The sequence below is a fragment of the Phyllostomus hastatus genome, unplaced genomic scaffold (genome assembly GCF_019186645.2).
Source record: "Phyllostomus hastatus isolate PE091 unplaced genomic scaffold, TTU_PhHast_1.1 phas_contig_551, whole genome shotgun sequence".
In the NCBI taxonomy this organism is placed as follows: Eukaryota; Metazoa; Chordata; class Mammalia; order Chiroptera; family Phyllostomidae; genus Phyllostomus; species Phyllostomus hastatus.
Window position 1 is genome coordinate 11,426,029 of NW_025333909.1, and position 20,497 is coordinate 11,446,525.

General features: G+C 41.2%; 1 protein-coding gene across 1 annotated transcript in view; it reads left to right on the top strand.

Moving 5' to 3' along the window:
• PCDH11X (protocadherin 11 X-linked) overlaps positions 1-20,497 on the top strand; it is a 388,563-nt gene that overhangs the window by 1,843 nt on the left and 366,223 nt on the right. Inside the window, exon 3 of the mRNA XM_045847395.1 lies at positions 1,129-1,617. Coding sequence (XP_045703351.1) covers positions 1,129-1,617 — 489 coding nt within the window. The remainder of the gene's footprint in view (positions 1-1,128; positions 1,618-20,497) is intronic.

Below are 20,497 nucleotides of genomic sequence, written 5' to 3' on the forward strand. Positions count from 1 at the left end.
TATAAGAGCGTCCTCGGAAAAGGTGACTTTTTAACAGCGCGAAGCCGCGCATTGGTCCTTGAGAGACTTTGGAAGAGCAGAGCGGCAATCTGCTCTCGTTTGGAGACCAGGCTTGCATGTATGCGCCTTTCCGAAAGTGCAGAATGGGAACCACTTCCTTTCCTCCCTCCCCCCGGGGAAAGACTTTTAGAACCCAGCTGAACCCGGCCTTTTGGCTTCCAAAAGAAATAATCCCGCGCTTCGCTGCTTTGGCTGCCTTTGCGGTTTGGGGTGCGGGGCGCATGGGTGTGTGTGTGTGTGTGTGTGTGTGTGTGTGTGTGGAGTGCGTGTGAGCGCGCGTCTGCGCGCGGACCCTCGCATTTCCGGGCCGGGTGCCTGGCTGTTAACATGTAGGTTGCAGGCCTGGGAATCAAAAGTTGCGCCACTGCGGCACACACCCACAAAGCAAGGATGGGACGGAAAAGGGGCTAGGACAAAAGAAGACAGCAAATTTAAACACAAAGAACAAAAGCATAGCGAGTCCTTGTGTAGAAACGTCCGAAGATGGGATTTAAACCTAACACAGGACCTGTGTCTGTACGAGGAAAAGTGTTTTTTCAAAGTCTTGAAAATGGAGACAGGCGGGGAAGGAGGCAGGAAATATGGGGAGGGGGTGATGGTGTTCAAGATCGGCTAGCAAGGTCTTAGCGCTGCAGCAAAGAAACAACCTGCGGAGCGTGCACAGAACAATTCAAAACACTGAGCACGACTCGGGAGAACGCAGCGCCGCTTTGAGTAAAGCGACGCGGCCCCTCCCGTAAAAGGTGAAAACACGTGGGACTGAAAAAGGGACTTGCGGGAACCTTATGAACTCGGTACAGACTAAATGGGATTCCACTCTCACTCTTGTTTGAAAGAAACTCGCACAATCACGGCTGGAATAGCGGCCTCAGGACTGTCCTTCGACATATGTGTTGCGTGGGGGGGGTGGATTTGAGAGCAAGTCGAAGTGATGGAATTCGTACACATGTTGCCCTTTTCTTGCCTTTGTCTGGTCCCTCGGAGGAAGCGCGGGCGGTGTCGAAGAAGGAACCGAGCAGGACGTGCCGGGATGGAAAAGATACCTTTCTCCCCTCTTGCTGAATTAAGATATGCCCCGCGCAGTCCACGCGGTCTGAGCCGGGCTGCCACTGCGGCGCGCCGGCGGAGGGGCGAGAGAGCGCCGTTCTCCCGCGGCCTGGGCACCGGCAGCCCCTCCTTCTGGCGATGATGTCAGTCCCTGCCCGGCTCGACGGCCCGGAGGACGGTGGGCAGCTCGCCCCGGCCGGGAGCCCGGGCGGCCCTCCCCCGCGCGCTCCCTCCGCGCAGCCGCCGTCGCCGCCTTTCGGCCACCTTCCCGCGCTGGTACCCCGGGCCCCGCCTTCCGCGCTCCTCGGGTCCCGGGAGGCGCGCGCGACGCGGGGGACTCCACTGCGGGCCGCGCCGGGGCCGGTGGCGGGCCCGGGGGGGTCGGACGCAGGTTTCGGGGCTTCCCAGGCCGTTTTCCCCCTTTGCCCTGCCCCCGTCCTCTCTCCTTTTTATCTTGCACCTTCAGGATCCACTGTGAATGGACTTATTCAGCGGCTTTCTAGAGGGCAAGTTCGTCCGATGAAATAATAGTTCCAATGTGCAATTTCCGCTCTTTTCTCTCCTGCCCGGCTGATAAGGAAGGGGCGTGCGAAGACCGGCGCTTTCCAGACCCCGGGGCTGCCTCAGCCGGCAATAGAGATGCCTAGAAGCCAAAGAGGGTCATAGCGATGGTGGGGGATGGGGGCAGCCGAGGGCGATGGCGCAGCGTGGGGCGTCCCCTGGACTGAAGGAAGGGACTGCAAATTGGGAGGTGCGGACAGAAAGACTGTAGGAGCTGCTGCCGCCCGGGGAGACGCCACCACCGTGCTCTGTATTGTAAAGCAGCACATAGACAAGATGCACAAATGGGGAACCCACTGCGGTTTCCCTTCCAACTTTGCTCTTCTGTTCCAAGGAATGACCTCCGCTTTCCCGAACTGGAAGCTAATCTGTTGCCCCCATTGCGGACCATATATATATATATATATTTCTTAGCCTTGGGAGAAGGACTACAGGGCGCAATTAGAGAACGTTGCTCAGGGCAAGAGGGGGAGGGGACTGAGGCCGGACGCCTGCAGGCAACTTGGCCTTGGGACTGACTGACCTTCTCAAGGAAATACCATTCAGAGGGCACGCTGGGAACTGCTTTCCTGTTGTATTTTGATTTGCAGGCAGCTGGGAGGTTTGGGGGAAATGGCACAGGAGAAAAGTATTCTTCTGGTTTGTAAATCTGAGGTTTTGTTTTCTCTCTAATGGAAGGCTTTATACACACACACACACACACACATATCTATCTTAAAACTTAAAGTTGCTATGCCTTTGAAATACAGGGATGAGAAGGACATTCACACCTAGCACAAACACACATTCATTTTCTAGATTGCAATCATTTGCTAAGTGTTGAAAATTTTAATCACCTGAATGAGATTTTGATGAACCCCGCCCCCCCCCCAGTGTAATGGTGGGTTTTGGGTACTGCAGAAGGGATTGCAGGTTTCACATTATGTCTTCTCTTGACAGGAAAAACTTTTCTGTTTGTATGAAACTAGAAATCCCTCATTGGTTACAGACTACTTGTGATAGGAAGAAGTCTGGTCATGGATTTTGTAAAAACGGAAAATTCTCCTCTACGCAAGGCCTTTGGCCAGGAGTTATGAAGTGGTTGGAGGAAAGGCACACCCACCAGGAGACTTTATAGAAAGTACTGGCTCTAAGCTACATTGATGGAATACTAGGACTCGAATGGCTGCCAGGGTTTTCTGAAATTCAGGGGCTGAAATTTTGAAACCTCACTTTCTCCAAAAATCTTCCTTCATGTATGGTATCAAGGTATCGTCCATGTATTGATTTACCAAAGAATCTACACACATTCATTAGCTGCCTACTGTGCCAGGACTACAGAAGAGAATGGGAAAAGGTGGTTTGAGTGTCCTATGAGCCAGGAGACTCACAGATTTATGATACAATGTGATCAAGGTGCTAATTGAGCATACCAGAGAGAGAAATTAATTTGTGCTAAGAGGTTGAGAAGAGATTCCTAAAGAGGGGGTGTGTCTGTGGCTTTGGCAAATAGGCATCCCTAGGAAGTACAAGTGCAAAAGTCTGACACAACTAGGTGAGGGCAGATCTTCAGGTCCGATGTCCCACTTTGGAAGTTATGTGCTCATAATGTGCTCATTTGGTACACAGAGGCAGCCTCTGAAGAGTTTAAAACCAATAAAAGGGGGTGAGAAAATTGGGCACGTGGTGGCACACAATAGAAAGAACATTTGTTGTTCTGATCACTTGACACTACTCATTGCCCCTCCCCCACGCACCCTTCGGAATTCCTAGTATTCGGCCGTCAGAACACACACCTTCAGCTGCCTGGAAGTACACTTACCTCCAGCACACCCCATTTCCCACACAACTCCCTGATTCCTGCCGTCTCTCCCGCGCTTGCCCGCTCCGCCTCTCTCCGCCAGCAGTCAGAGGCCCTTAACCTTGGCCTCTTTCCTCCCCTTAACCTCTAGCAAAACACCTGTATCTGTATTATTTCCCCCCTTCTTGTCAATCTGTCTTCCCTGCTTCTTCCCTGCTTTACCTACCTAGGTCATTTCTCCACTCATCTCCACTCGATTTCATCCTCACCTTGGACCTTCTTTCCCGTCAGCGACCTCAAAGAAACTTTAAAAAAGAAGAGGGAGAAAAAGGAACCAATGACCCCTTGACATCAAACTCACAAATTTGTCAAAGGCTCCTCAGCAAGGAGGTTTCTTGCTGTCTGTGTGTGCCTTTTGCTGTTTTATTTCAAACCAGATTTATAGTGGAATTCCTCGGGCTTGTTATATACTTTTTATGATTCCTGCAAATGTCTGCTTTTCTTCAAATACAACTAAGGGTTTAAAAGTTGGAGTCCCAACTTTTCCGAATTTGCTCTGCATAGCCTATTCTTTCTGTGTCCAGGGGTTGTTCCTTTTATGTCTTCAGTAGAAGTTTCTTATTTTTATTCCCCTCTGCTTTTTGCTTTGTGGAATATAGCCATAGTGGCTGACACTGAAATATTTGTATAAGGTGTTCCCCTTAAACCCTCCCACACGCGGGATTTTAAGGCCCTGGTCCAAGAAGGTTCGCACCAACGTGCACAGTAACTATGTCCATGTTCACAGGCAAAGGGGCCCTTGTTTTTGTTTCAACATTCGTAGAAAAAGTTATATTTTGGGGTGTGGAGAAGGGGCAGTTCGCACATCGTCCGTGGGTCCATGTGGGAACAGGGCGGGGAAGAAGGAATGTGCCATAAACACAGGCAGCACGTTCTTTTATCAATGCCAAGTGTAAATTTTACCTTTGGGAAAAATAAAATACGTAAGTACATTTAGTTGGATTGACTTTCTATTATAACATTATAAAATTGCGTGTCATTCTCTGAGCAGAGTTCTATGATCGGAAGACTTTATTAACCATTCAGTGTCCAGAATGAAGAAAACTAGGTAAGATGCCTTGAGATTTGAAATGGCATTACTTTCCGACGGAAGTTCACTCAGAAGGCACCAACCCTAAAATGTGCTCATCTTTTGTCAGCAGAAAAATAATCAAATGACCAATATGCCATGGTCCCTCAATACTCTCGCCCTGTGCGACGACGTGGGTTGTAAAGCACAGGTTTGTCACATGCAGAAAGGTCTTTGAGGGTGAAAAGCATCCTTTGAGATTCGGTTACACCTGTGAAAGACGGTGAAAATACGAACAGTCTTTTGCAATGACCGTGTTTCAATGGAAAGACTGACTTAGCAGAAATCTTGCAGAAATCCTCCACTGATCAAGGACGTAAGCCACCCTTTTAATTGTCTGTAACACATTAAAGGTCAAATCATTGTAATAAAGTGTGAAACTGAGAGTGACGATGGCTATATTTGTCATTTGCAGACCAGGTCTGTAAAAACCTAATCACTTTATCATGCTTGAATAGATTTGAGGAAACAAGAGAAAAAAAAAAAAGAATCCTGGGAGACGATTTTTCTCTCCTCAACACAAGCATTTGATTCATGTGAAATATATTTTAGCAGGACAATAATGAAGCTAATTTATTGATGGATTTTCATGACACTGTATGGAAATTCATTTCATGTTTCATTCTTTAAGTGATAAGAATGCACCTCGAGATGCGTGATCCTTTTACAATGCACTTGTTCTCCTATGAAAGGAAAACAAAAAATGGTTTTCGGCCACGCTTGTATGAATTCATTCTCTTTAATGTCTTTGATTTGTACAGTGTCCTATGTTTTATAATTTTACAAGTAAATATTTTAGTCTCATGAAAGACTTTGAGTAGAAAAAGAAAGCATGGGCATGTCTGTTGGCGGAAACGGAAGGCCAGATGAGTAACATCTTGGCGTCTCACTGGTTTCGGTCCCCACACACTCACCTCGCCTCTCCCTCGTTTCTGTGAACATGTATTCTCAAGCATCAGAGTGTAACACCCCCTCAAGAACGAGACAAAACAAAGAGATGCTTCCTGGATTCAACAATAACAATCGGAAAGATGAGTGTATTCAAGTATACTTAAGTTTATCAATGACCTGGCAACTTGTGTCATATTCCTGTTTAGTCTTTTCGTACTAACCCTATACAAGTTACCTGGCGAAATAGCAGGACTAGAGCCGTTTCACGATCGTATTGACAGTACGCAACCATAGACGTTCGTATACTTCCTCTATTTTATTGATAAGAAGAATTCAAATTATGACCCATCATTGTGGCATTCCATAAAGTTGAAGTAGTTTACTTCATGTGGCAATACTTAGTGTTAGAGCCTAATTCATTTTTCTTTTACGACATCTATATTTTCATACGCGATTTATTTTAAGGCATATTTGCCAATGATTTTAAAATGTCAGATTTTCTTCCGACATGCCATCTTTTTGGTTTCATCGTTATATTTTCCCCATTGCCACATAGCCCCCTTATATCCCCATCCACCCAGCAATCCCCACACTGTTGTCCGTGTCCGTGAGCCGTTCCTCCTTTTTGCAACAAAAACTCCCCTCCACCCCTCACCCCCCAGCTGCCATCCTGCTCTCCATCTATGAGTCTGTGCCCATTTTCCTCCTTAGTTCAGTTTACTCATTACATTCCACGTATAAGTGACATCATACATATGGTATTTGGCATGCCATCTTTGAAGCAATTTGTTTTTGGGAATCCATTGCATAGGCAAGCATCATATCAAGCAAAATGACACGAACTTCCAAACATGCAAATCATCGTTCGTTCTAGGTTTATAAACTCCTTTATCCAGTGGTTGTTCACACGGGAAGTGAGAGAGGAAACTTGGTTTCAATTGTGTAAACGCTAACTATTTTATGATTTATACTGTATTAGCATCTAGAGGGTGATCTTGGGCAAATAACTTCATGTTCCTGGAGTACAGTTTTCCCCAAAGTGAAATGATGATATTGTAAATTATTTCAAGGAGCTTTCAAATGAAAAAAACATTTATGCAATGTTTTACAGACAACGGTAGACGGAGAAAGCATTTTCTTCCTTTTCCCTTGGCTTTGCAGGTGTTACCAGTTTTACTGCATCCATTCATTACCCGTCGCTGACGGGAAACCTGTGGCTTGCCCACTATTGCAATACTTGAGATGTGGAGGGTCGTGAAGGGTGTGACCCGTAGACAAATTTTAGGGACTAGTTGCTTTGAGAGGCTCACATTCTGATCAGTCAAAAATAAGGAGCAGCAACAACCACCAAATAATATGTAGTCACATTAAATTAAATTCAACAAATATTATACCAGCTGGTGTGTTACACTACACTGAGTAGGGTCCGGGTCTCAACGCTTCCTTTTTTCTTTGCGTTATTAACCTGGACGATTTCCCAGTCTGGCTCAGATGGAGAAAATACTATGTTTTCCACACTTAGTTTTGAATTTAGATTATTAAAAACCATTGTATTGGGCATATTACATTATAATAGCTGCTGCAAGGGAGTATTGACATGAAGGAGAAACCAAACTATCAAAGCATTAAATTGTATAAATAGTGTAAGTGTTTAAAAATTACTTGACCTGAGGGAGTGGGGGGTGCTGAGTGGAGGGGGGTTAAAGGGGAAAATCAGGATAACTCTAATAGCATAATCAATAAAATATAATTTTAAAAATTACTTCAAAAGCCTGTTTCCTTATGATGGCAAGAAATATGCATTTCTTGAAGGATGCTTTTATGTTCTACAGATGCATATTTAACTAAAGCCTGAAGTTTATATGTTTCTGAAGGCTTAATATATTTGGGGATGGATTTAAAATTCATTTCTTAAAACTTCGTCTGTTTGCTGCATTATCTTCTTGCCCATGAACTCAGTTTTAATACTCAGGAGATAAAGCTGGTTATTTTATAATGTGATCAAAGCAAGATTATTTGAGGGAGTTTGAACCCTTTGAATAGCATATGGATCCTGAATGGATGACTCATAATTGCAGACAAGAGTAAACAAATAGGGGAATATGAGGCCATTGCTTACAAAAATAGCCATAAGAGTGAAAGCATGTTGAGAAGAAATAGAGCCAAAACAAAATTTCTAATCAATCGCCCTCACTGCTGATGAGTTGTTAGTTTCAAATGCAGTTGTCAGGAAGTTATGATCTGTCCTTGCGGATCTCAGTAAATCTTCTTAAAATGTAGCTTCTGAATCAGAAGATTTTAGGTGGGGTCTGAAATTCAGCCTCTCAAACCACACTGAACCGCAAGGGTTATTTCCTAGTCTGGTATGCAAGCTTGAAAAACGTAAAATAAGCGAACAGGTAACAAAGTAAAGAAAAAGAATTTGATGTAGCTATTTTGCAAAGGGTGAACTTTTAAAAAATTACAATGATTGCCATTATTGCCCGTGGATATTACGATTGGTTTTAATCTTTGGTATAACTAGCTCGTTGAAAAACTGTAGTTCAGAATAAATAAGTTGCTTATTCATTATATAGTCAAATCTGTTTTGCCAGCAGTGTATACATATAACTGTAAAACAACTGTTTAAAAAAAAGAAAGAAAACAACTGGCCACACAGTATCAATAGCTCACCAACATTTTACAAACATTTTCCAAATAGAATCAAAAAAGTTCCTAGCAGTTTAATCTACTGTAGATCTCGAAAGTAATAGTTTGTAAAATACTGAAAATGAACAAATCAGTTAATCATTCAGACTTCAGAATAAAATGGCCAGGTCCATTTTATTAACTGAATCTGAATCCATTGTCTTTATTTATTTACTATCTGACGTTTTGCAGGGAAACACCACCACCACGCATAAAAGAGCCTTGGGGGAGGGTAGACACAACCTGTTTTGTAAATTTGCTCCATTTATTTGACAACGTTGATAGCCGCCGTGGACGTCCGTCAAGTTTCCGTGTTTACACTGTGTGTGTTGCGAGGCGCAATGTGGTTAGAGAGATAGCTGCAAACGTGGTCGCTTCGAGGTCTTTGCTTCGAAGTCCACAAGCCAACGCCTGCCCAGCGAAACTGGCCAGACTTTTCGGAGCTCTGACGCCTTGATAACAACAGCAGAGCTTGTTTGGTGGCAACCTGAGGATCCCAGGAAACACTGGGCCGATTGGATTAAAATGTTCTTTGCAAGTGCTAAATGAACTTGGGTGTCTGCCAAAGTTGCCTTGGATTTCATTAGTCTTAACATTATTTAATAATGCTGAGCGTAGACTGTTTCCATGCACCCGCAGAGGTATGTACGGCAGCCAACATATCATATATCTTCGTTTTGGAGGGGGGAATTCCAGAGTGTACCAAAAAGGAAATGTGAAAAACAAAAAAAAAGCGTGAAAAATAACAGTCCTCTTCGGATTTTATACTCAAAGACTAGAGATGAAAACTCTATAGAAAGCAGAAGTATCAGTCCTCTGAAAATATGCCACTCACGCCTTAAGACAGAATGAGGAAAAAACGGAGTTCATGTACAATGGCATTAGAACTCATAAATGATACAAGATTGAATACGATGTGAAAAATCAGGCAATTGCAGGGTGATGGCAACTGGAAGAAAAATATAATTTCTTGGACTAATCTAACAAATATTAGGAATATTAAACAAAACTGTCAATCTAATTCCACTACGTAACTTTAAATCACTTCTCCTTTTTCCTGTTTTAGAGGTAATATAAATATCTTTTTTTTTAAAGATTTTATTTATTTATTTTTAGAGAGGGAAAGGAGGGAGAAAGAGAGGGAGAGAGAAACATCAATGTGCGGTTGCTGGGGGTCATGGCCTGCAACCCAGGCATGTGCCCTGACTGGGAATCGAACCTGCGACACTTTGGTTCGCAGCCCGTGCTCAATCCACTCAGCTATGCCAGCCAGGGCTTAAATGTATCTTAATAGATTGAGATTTGTTAATACTGGGACTATTAAATAGAACAAAATATTGTTTAGGTGGGCAAAATTTCAATCATAAGTCATAATTTTAGTAAAGATTTTAAAGACATGGCAACGAAGGGTGAGAACAATTAACCAGTAAATAATTGCACGTGATATACATTAAGTTTTGAAGTACTTATCATTGCTAATAATAATGCAATTGGATGAGAAACTCAGTAATAGCATTAATAAAGAACAGTGTTGATTATATTCATTAGGAGAAAACATTAGAATCCCAAGGTAAGATTACACTGCTAGACAACGCATCATCATTTAAAGAATAGGAAGACACCATGAGAACAGAATGTTTAGCATTTCCTTAGAAAACGTTGTTACACTTTACATCTCCCTTATGCTGGATACTAATGATAGCGGCTTAGTCACCCAAGAACATGCTTTTGTGATTAGCTGAAACTGCTGCATTTCTGAAAACAAACAAACAAACAAAACTGTAAAGCAAAGATTTATCATGAGTGTCCATCAAATCTAACAAAATCACCTTAAATAGAACCTTGCAGTAACTACGAAAGGCACTTCTACCGGGTTTGAACTGTATGAATGATTGCATGAAGATTTTAACTGTTTTCACGGCAGTTGAGGGTGTTAGAGATTTTATTTCCTCTGAATCTAACAGCAGTCACAACAGGTGCGGCCCCGTTTTGACAGGAGGAGAGAAAGAGACAAGTTTCTCTCTGTGAAGATCTTATACCTACTACGTCTCAGGCAGCAAAATATTCATTCCATCAGCCAATGTGGGCACTAAACTTTTAGTGCCAAATACTGTTAAGGAAAAATCTAAACGTATCTACTATATTTAATCTTTTAAGCATTTTGAATTTGTTGTAGGACTTTTTGGTGAGCACTCATTGAATCTTAATTAGGCTCAATTAAGATAATACCCCTCCCTGACCTGAGTCATTTAACGTACTGGATAACACAAATACGCAATGACGCAATAGTATATAGTATGGAGCCTTCTCGTTTCATTTGAATTGCATTGAAGCATTGAGCATTTCGACAGACTTTTGTAATAGTAGTTAACCACGTGGGCTGCCTAGTTTTCACCCGCTGGGGGATCGCACTTTCTTCTCCCTTGGAAGAACCAGATTATTAGAAGGTATTACAAAAATAACTTTTGTTGTCAGAGCAGCAAGCCCTGTTTAGTTGCTTTAATGAATCTCATGGGAAAATTAGTAGACTTAAAAATATAAGTGATGACACATACTCTGCCGAAGGGCTGCTTAGTACAAAAGGCAAACACCGTCCTGCTTTGCGATGTTTCCCTAAAATTGCAGTGTTTCCACACAAACGTGATCTTCGTTTGCGAATGTGTGAATTTGTATTTGACAAAAGACTTCACATAGAGTCAACTAACACTGCAATCAACTGGGTGAGTTAGGCAGGGCAGTTATTTTTAACCCCCAGTGAAGAATCGAGCCAGTCCAGAATTAACTAAATATCCTTCCTTATGTTATCAAGGTAGTTCCATGTGACACCTTTGCTCTTTGCTACATAGGTGCACTGCTTGCAGACAACATTGTTTTCCAGAAGGGTCCATTCCTTTTGAAGTGACCTGCCTAAGGTCACAAGAGCTAGCTAGTGACAGTCTGGAATAGAGTTTAGGTCTCTCCTGTCAGTGTGCATTTGATTATGTCACACTGTCACACATCAAGGGCCCATGACAATACGACAGAATTAGATGCATGATGGCTGTATAGCCTGAAATGTTCCAAAGTGCTATAATTAATGTAGGTTATAGATTCGGTTAGTAGTTGTGTACATGGTGTGGCCAGAAAGTATCCAGCCACAAATATGAAAAATAGAGATGTTTATTGAAGAACATACAAGACGCGTTGTACGTAGGACAGTGACACCTCCGCCCCCTTCAAAGTAGGCACTTGGGGACCTTACACATCACCCTCAGCTGCCCTGTCATAGTTTCCTGAATCTCGTCACCGCTCTGAAGTCTGTTCCCTCTCACAGGTGATTTTAGTTTTGAGAAAAGCCAGAAGTCACAGGGCGCTAACTCTGGGCTATACGGGGGCTGAGTCACCTGGGTGACTGGATGTTTTGCCAAAAAACTCTGCATGAGACGTGATGCATGAGCAGGTGCGTTGTCGATGAAGCTGCCAATCACCAGGTACCCATCACTGCGGTCTTCTGAGTCATCCCAATAGTTTCTACAGAGGAATGTTCAAGCTTAGCACCAAATTTGATGCACATTCGTTGCTGCACTTGCTCAGTTATTTTCAATACGAAGACCACACAGCACACATGCGCACTGAACAGCGCCTACCACCCTCACTGACTAGTTCAGTGAAGTCATCATTGTTCACACATGTGCATTCCGGTCCACTCTCCTTGGCTGCCAGGTCACATCGATGTCACACAAACCGTTCTCATATTAACAATGGCTGGACTTTTTCTGGACCGACCTTGTGTACCAAACAAAAGCATATTAAGTAGCAGAAATGGTGACTCCTTTTGAACAAATCAAAGACTCGCTGAGTCATTAACAAAGTTTTGTGAATAAAAACTAAATTTTGTAAGTCCTTATTACATATTTAAAAATTGTATCATCTTCAATGTTAGATACATCTACATATGATTTGCATGCTGCAATTTAAACTTCACTGAAATTTCACTTACACTCAACATAGATTTGTCTTGAATCCAAGAATTTTGATTCGAAGAAATAGTAGAACAGTTTCATAGTCATTTCTACTTTAATAGCTTGCTTCTGTTACTTAGGACCCAAAAATACAGGAATGTAAAGTTTTAATGTTCCATAAACACTATGAATTATCCAGTTTGTTGAAACATGCTTTTTTGTTTACAGAAAAATATTTCCCCTGTTTATTTTAAAGGTGTTGTCTCTCCTGCTAAAAATGTCTAACACATTGGACTTTTAATAGATTAATGAAATGGAGTTGCAACACCTTCAAAGGTCATGCTGTTCTTCAAAATATAAATTAACAAGCTTGCAAGGAAAGCATCTGAAAGCCAGCAACCTCCGTTGTATTTTGCTCTGGCTGGATTTGTTTGAGTGAAAATTTATTCCACATAAGTAAGGTTGTCTCTTTTATTTCATCACCTGAACAGTTTTCATTATGAACACACAGCCTTTTCCACAGTTATTTGTCTACATTTTTTTCTTTTTGTTTCCACCAGAGCCATACATTTCTTCCACATAGCTTAAATTCTGAAATTCTTTTAAGAAATAATCCGAATGGCTTTAACTTAATTTGCTTTCCAGAGAAAATGTCTAGGTATAGATTTTTTCATAGCGTGACTTTTGAAACTACTATGCAGATAAATTTTGAACTGTTAAACTCTGTGGTAAAAAAAAAAAATAAGCCCAGAAGAATCTCCTTTGAGAAGCTACTGAAGCCAAAACAGGTAAAGTTGCGAACAGTAAAAAGACCAAAAGCTAACAAATTGTTAATGACCTTTTCTTAGTTCTTCTAGAAAAAGGCTACTTGGTAAGCTGATTCTCCAAACTCAACACGTTCACAGTAAATGAAAAATCCAGAGTCAATTATTCAACCAAAGGTGATGGTTAAAATACAAAAGAATCATTACCCACGATGATTACTTTTTGCACACTTGGTAATCAGGACACACATATACGTGTTACTCTTAGTTGGTGCAAATGAATCCAAATCCTCCTTTGTTCTTTAGTTATCTTTACATCTGTGCCCGTGCGAGGTAGGAGGTATTCTGATATTCTCCATATTCAGATTTTTTTTCACTTTACAGTCCTGGTGTTTAGTCACTGTGATAAATAGAAGTTTATATCTGTCTACATCTTTGAAATATCATTTAACTATATTAATAATGACTAGGCACATGAATATTTTACTTTTATTTGGACAAATATTTGACATCTATGGCTCAACTTTATTAACTATATTAGGGCCCGTAGACTAATTATGAAGGTATTTTTTTCTTCTGGACATCTTAATGGTAGGACAAATATTCACTCTATAAAAATCACTGTCATTAACAATTCAGTGACAGCCTGGGAAATGTGGACAGATACTGTTTACAGGTCTAATTTCAAACTTAAGCTTTATCCTTTGACAATTGCATTTTTGTTATAGATTATACAGTGTAAGCAAATGAGGATTACAGATGGCTTATTATCTTATCAAAAACTGTTGCATTTTCATTTCATTTGTATACAAATTTGACAGGTTTTTGATTTTGATCAGGGATCGAATCTGCAACCTTGGTGTACCTGAATGATGCTTTAACTAGCTGAGCTTGTAGCAATTTTGATGTTTAATGGATTTGCTTGGAGAATCCCAAGTTAAAATAATGGCTTTTGTCTCCAGTTTCTGTTCAGAATATTGATACCTAATGCTGGGACAAATAACAGAAGGATCAAATGTCCCACATCTTAATCACTAACATTGTCTTCAACCAGAAAGGGAGAGACTTGAATTTATTTACAATGCGGTATCACACCTCATTGAATCAGTTATTGTAACTGACTTTTTTTCCCCACATTAACTGCTAGGAGTTTTTTAAAGACTGTATTTATTTATTTTTAGACACAGGGGAAGGGAGGGAGAGAAACATCAGTGTGTGGTTGGTTCTCACACACCCTGTACCGGGGACCTGGCCTTCAACCCAGACATGTGCCCTGACTGGGAATCGAACCAGCTACCATTTTGTTCATAGGTCGGCACTCAATCCACCAAGCCACACCAGCCAAGGCAGATCCACTGCTAGTTTTATTTTTATGTGGACATGTCCTTTAAAAAAGTTTATTGATTGATTTTTTTTGAGAGAAAGGGGAGTTGGGCAAGAGGGCAGAGACAGATACTAATCTGTTGTTTCAGTTTTTAATGTGTTCATTGGTTGCTGCTTATGCGTTCCCTGACTGAGGATCGAACCTGCAACCTTGGCGTATTGGGACAGTGCTCTAACCAACTGAGCTACCTGGCCAGGGCCTGGTCCTTTTTCAGTATTAATCGTTTTATTGCTGTAAACATAACTCTGGAAATTACAGCCCACCCTAAAACAGCCATCTGATCAAATCTAGCGCCCAAGAGTCTTACTGTCTAAATAACTCAGCCTATACTTCTACTTCAGAAAAATAAACGGCAAGGAAACTCGCCAGAAGAATGGGAATGAAAGCGAGGGAAAGTGGGCTGTGGCCCAGCCGCTTGAAGGGTTTGCTTTCCCCTGGAACGTAGTTTTGTTTTAAAAGGAGAGAACGGGCATTTGATGTTTCTCACCTTTCATGGTTGTGACAATTCTCTTAGATATCTTAAATTCTTTCAATGGAGATTTGTCATAATCTCTACAGGACACCTGTTTAAAACATCACAGCCCACAGAAATCTGAAACTGCAAAAGAAACTTTTCTCAAGATAAGTGACAAGGAGTGTACAGTTCAGTTGTCTGAGCTGTGGGAACTTCTTTTCTTATTACTGTTCGCCTAACAAATGAGGAACCCAGGTGGTGGGAATTTTCATCTCGCTGAAGAACCAAATTTCCCCGTGTGAATTGATTTGCATGAGCAAGTTACACTTGAGGTTAGGTTTAGGCTTAAACTGGCGGAAGGGTAATAGGCATTCAGCACTTAACCACATTTATTGAAAACACATTCGTGTACATGCGCGGCAGAGCAGAGAGTAAACACTTTATTCCAAGCTCTGGCAACACTGAATCGAGATGAAGGCTTTCCACTATTAAAAACACGGTTCAAATAGTTGAACTTTTAACAGAAACGTTTCTGAAGCCTTAATTGATATAAAAGTGAACAGGGAATCGGTAGCTAAGGCAGAAGCCGCTGAACTTTAGAAATTCATTCATAAGTGTGAACCAACCAGTGAAAATGGTTGACTCTGCCTTAATCTTAAAACTATTAGAATTACTTTGTCTTACCCCTAGAATTACTGATGAATGATACTTCTTTTAAAGATATGTCATTTGTTTTATTTCAAATACTTTTTTTAACTTTATTTATTTTTAGACCAAGGGGAAGGGTGGGAGACGGAGAGGGAGAGAAACATCCATGCGTGGTTGCCTCTCGAGCGCCCCCTACTGGGGTCCTGGCCTGCAACCCAGGCACGTGCCCTGACTGGGTATTGAACCAGCGACCCTTTGGGTCACAGGCCACAGTCAGTTCACTGAGCTACACCAGCCAGGGCTATTTCAAATATTCTTTAGTAAGTTCTTAGAGTCTCACAGACAAAATTCATGGAATGACATGATCTGAACTAGTGAAAATATGTTGGCCAAACAGAAGACAGTAATGAACGTATTAACCTTTCCAAAATCACATAATACTACTGCAGTCTCTCCTTTTTCCTATACCTGAAAATTCGCATAACCTTGTGATTTGCGGCAGTGCGCGCTGCAGTTACGATCAGTACACACGACACTTGGCAGGTAGCTCATCGTGGTGACCCTGTGCATTCGAACTAGGTATTTATATTATACTCGATTCTTTATTTAAAACCGTATTTAGTCGAACTATGGAAATATGTGATTTTTTCCTTTATTTGCAAAGGAATCCAATTTATTCTCCGCTCAAAATAATGAGCATTGTCCTGGCTGGCATAGCTCAGTGGATTGAGCGCAGGCTGCGAACCAAAGTGTCGCAGGTTCGATTCCCAGTCAGGGCACATGCCTGGGTTGCAGGCCACGGCCCCCAGCAACCGCACATGGATGTTTCTCTCTCTCTCTCCCTCCCTCCCCTCTCTAAAAATAAATAAATAAATAAATAAATTCTTAAAAAAATAATAATGAACATTAATTCAGACAGGCAAACCAAAATAACAAGGATCTCTGTGGATCAATGTTATTTTTTATTTAACTTTTATATCCAAAAGAAACATGTAGTTCACATTAGAAGGATGTTTACTTCCCCTAAATGTTTTGATCTTAGCTTTTAGATAAACACAAAATGGAATCGTAGCTGAGAATTTGAGGCAATTTCTTAGAGCACAAAAATGTTGTGATTTATCTTAATGTAATATGTCACTGCCCAATAAGGATTCTGTATAAGGATTAAGGGAAACTGCACATGTTTTCCATATAAAAGTGCATTAAATAATTTAGCTCATATGACTTCATTAGAATTAAGAATGCAGTGATATAAGCTGGTGTCTCAAGATTTTAAAAGCTTCTTGTATTCTAAAGCCTGGAAATACCTTTCCAACAGACCCTATCTGCAAAAGTAGGTGCACTTGTTGCTTTTTTAACCCATGAACTTTATACACTTCCCTTTCTCCAAAATCTAAAACTCTGCCAAAAAATCATTAACCTTCTCTCAGCTTGTAGCCATTACAGCAAATTGGAGGACCCTGTCACATAATGACGGACCTCTGTCATTGTTACCGACTTGCTGAATTTAGATTTTGTGAAATTGAACTCAAAGCGTTTGACCTCCCGTGAGTGTGAAGGACTCCACAGGTCACGTGTCATAGAGCTCTTGGGTGGGCGGTGTTTTTGCTGTCTTCCTCACAGAATGAGAAATTCCCCTCTCAGTGTGAATTGGTATCAGAGGCATCCTAGTTGCCATCAGTTCTCTAAATGAAGAATATTGATATTAATTGGTGTTAATAATGTAGGTGATCATGAATTCTTAGTATGTGATGACTAGTCAAGGATCATTTTCCTCAGCGTCAGACGGGAAATTCTACTAGGCAGTGGGGCTCTACTCAGATAGATAGATAAATAGAGTGAGCCTTGAATGGATGCATCCTACTGTTTTCATAACCGCACTGCAGGTCCTAAATTCTGTGTGTAGGCTTTTATAGATTGGCTGTTACAACCGTCCAAGGGAGAAAGTCCGATGAGCATATGTGACATTTTTATTTCTCCTTCCCCTAGTGCACAAGCAAAGGTCGCAGAGGCTTTGCCCCATTTGAATTCCTGGAATATCCTGTGCCTACATTTCAGAGTCATGAATGATGTTCCACTGACATCACTTTACCCATAGCGAGTCAGAATCCTCACATCCCAGAGACCAAAGCGAGGTCCTGCCGTGGGAACTCCCACCTATGGTAGCACTGCGTTACTGAAGCCATCTGTTTCACTTAAGTTGCAACTGCTCACGTTGTACTGAAAGCAAAGATCTTTTTCTTCCCTTCCCTGTTTTCCTCGTCCACGCCACAGCTCCTTGTAGAGAACTATGAGCACGAAAGTGGCTTTTTATTCAGATATTTCAAGGTGAGTTTTCTACAAGTTAAATACCACCTAAATGCCACCTCTTCTGGCTCTATTCAGGAGTACAAATCTTACCAGCATTGCCATTTTGAGGGTTTGAAATTTTCCTTTTCTGAAATGATTGCGTTAAGCTTCAAACGTTAGCAGGGAGAATGAATGAGGAAAGGCAAGGCTGTATTTCAATATACTGATTGGCATCATACGGGGAGAGAGAGAAAACAGCAACAAAAATCCCACAGATTACAGACTAAGTATTTCTACCGGCTTGGGGGGCCAAATATGTCATCCATGTGTTGTCACTTTCTAAAGAATCAATTATGAGAAAAATGCAACCCTGCAGGCCTGCTGATGGTACCCTATGAAGACTTAAAAGTCCTTTTGGATTATGCTATTATTAGGTCCATTATTGAGTCATGTATTTATAAATTACATAAGTACCTATTTTCGGGACAAATACCTCTCCTGTGGAGTCTGAGCACCCTGGGTAGAGACAGAGATTCTTGTTGTTGTTGTTGTTGTTGTTTAATTTAATTTTTGCATTTCTAATGCTTGCTACATATACCAAACTAGCAAACGATAGGTTGTTCTAATGAGTAAATATATGGAATTTCTTGAAATAGTGAGATGATGATTTGATTAAATAAGCTAGTAGTACATCCTGCATCTCCAATTAAATGAATGAAAGTTGTTTAAGATTCTACTTAATGATACAAGCTTTTATTGATTAACATGCCCTCCAATGCACCCTTTTAGCTTGTCACAGTATTTGTGATATACTAATGCAATATATTTTATTTTAAAATATTGTATTTCAGTTCTTTATCACAAATTCTCATTCTCAGATTCCCTCTTCCATGTGGCATTGCTAAAAAAAGAAATACCTTAAAAATTTCTCAGGCACTTCAATGTTTACTTATGAAAGAAAAGATTTAAACCACCTTCGTTTACTTTTTTAAAAAAATAACGTTTAATTGGCAAAAGATAAAGTATTAGTTTCAGATTTCCAATGTAGTGATTCAACATTTATATACATTATAACATAACTGTAACTGGAAAAGACACCGGCATTCGGGCTGCCTGTCACTACCAAACCCAATAAGCAATGACAGTGATTGAATCTTTGATGGGCGCTTTATTCAGATGGCCGGCGATCCAAGAAGATGGCGGGTTCATACCCTAACAAACCATCTTGTCTTTTCTTTCCTGGCCAGATCTTTTATAAGGGGGTTGGGGGAGGGCAAACAGGAGTTAGTGAGAGTCTTTGAAGTTCGCAGCTGCAGCACTTCCATCCTAGACAATAGCTGTCTCCAAGTGGGAGGGGCAGTCGCCTGCTTCTTCCTGGTATGGATGTCTCCAGGCGGTAATCTCTAGCTAATGCCCCAGGAGGTCAGCCGCTTTTTCTCAGGTGCCAGATGGGCCTTATCTGTAGTTTTGAAACAAAAAGCTTAACATACACATTACTTGCCAGATTTATGGCTATTTATCTTAAGCTAAAATTTTCCAAGTTTTGAGTCCCCTATCATAACTACAGTAAGTCTAGTAACCATCTCTCAGCATGCAAGTGATGACGATATTACAGACTCTATTCCCTATGTTGTACTTCTTTTATGATTGGAAGTTTGTGTCTTCCTCCCCTTCACTTTCTTCAGCCATCCCCTCCACATAGTCAGTTTTAGCTCAAGGGGCTTCTTCATTACTTTGGGCTTCCGATCCCTCCTTGTACTTTCTGGGTCATTATTTCAATCAGTCCCTTTAACCATCACCATTACCACTCTGTATTTTCTGAGCATTCTCTGCAGACACTCAAATCCACTCTCGATAGTCCTCGGGACTAAATCCTATGCTGTTGCAAAGGGTAACATTTCATTCATTTTTATGGCCACGTAGTATTCCATTATATATGTACCACTACTTTTATATCCACTCATCTATAGATGGGAACTTGCACTGCTTCCAGATCTTGCCTATTGTAAATACGCTGCAATGAACATAGGGGCGCATGTATTCTTTAGAATAAGTGTTCTGGTTTCCTTTGCATATATTCCCAGAAGTGGGATCCCTGGCTCAAAAAGCAGTTCCATTTTTAGTTTTCTGAGGAAATTCCATACTGCTTTCCACAGTGGCTGCCCCAGTCTGCATTCCCACCCGCAGTGCACGAGGGTTCCCTTTTCTCTACAACCTCGCCAGCACTGGTTGTTTGTTGATTTGTTGATGGGCATTCTGACTGGTGTGAGATGACATCTCATTGTGGTTTTCATTTGGATCTCTCTGATGATTAGTGACGTTGAGCCTTTTTTCATGTCTATTGGCCATCTGTATGTCCTTCTTGGAGAAGTGTCTATTCAGGCCCTCATTTTTAAATTGTATTTTTGGGTTGGTTTTTTTTTTTCTTTTTTGGTGTTGACTTCTGAGTTCTTTATAAGTTTTGGATATTTTTCCCTTACCAGATGTATCATTGGTGTGAATATGTCCTCTCATTCAGTGGCTTGTCTTTTCCTTTTGTTGATGGTTTCCTTTGCATTTTTTGTTTGATGTCGTCCCATTTGTTTATTTTGTCTCTTACCCATATTCTTTTAATTTTTTTCCAGCCACTTTCATATCCTCTGCTCCTTATTTACAAACAGCTTGAGTTCACAAACTGCTGTGAAGAAGACAGTTTGTAGTTTAATCACTGACTTGTTGGCATAATCTTATTTTTATTGACCTTCAACATTTTAATGTCCTGTTATTTGTACCAAGCTTGCTCTCAACAAAATGTCCTTGCATGGATGATTGGCTAGAGAAGATGTGGTCCCTATACACAGTGGAACACTACTCAGCCATAA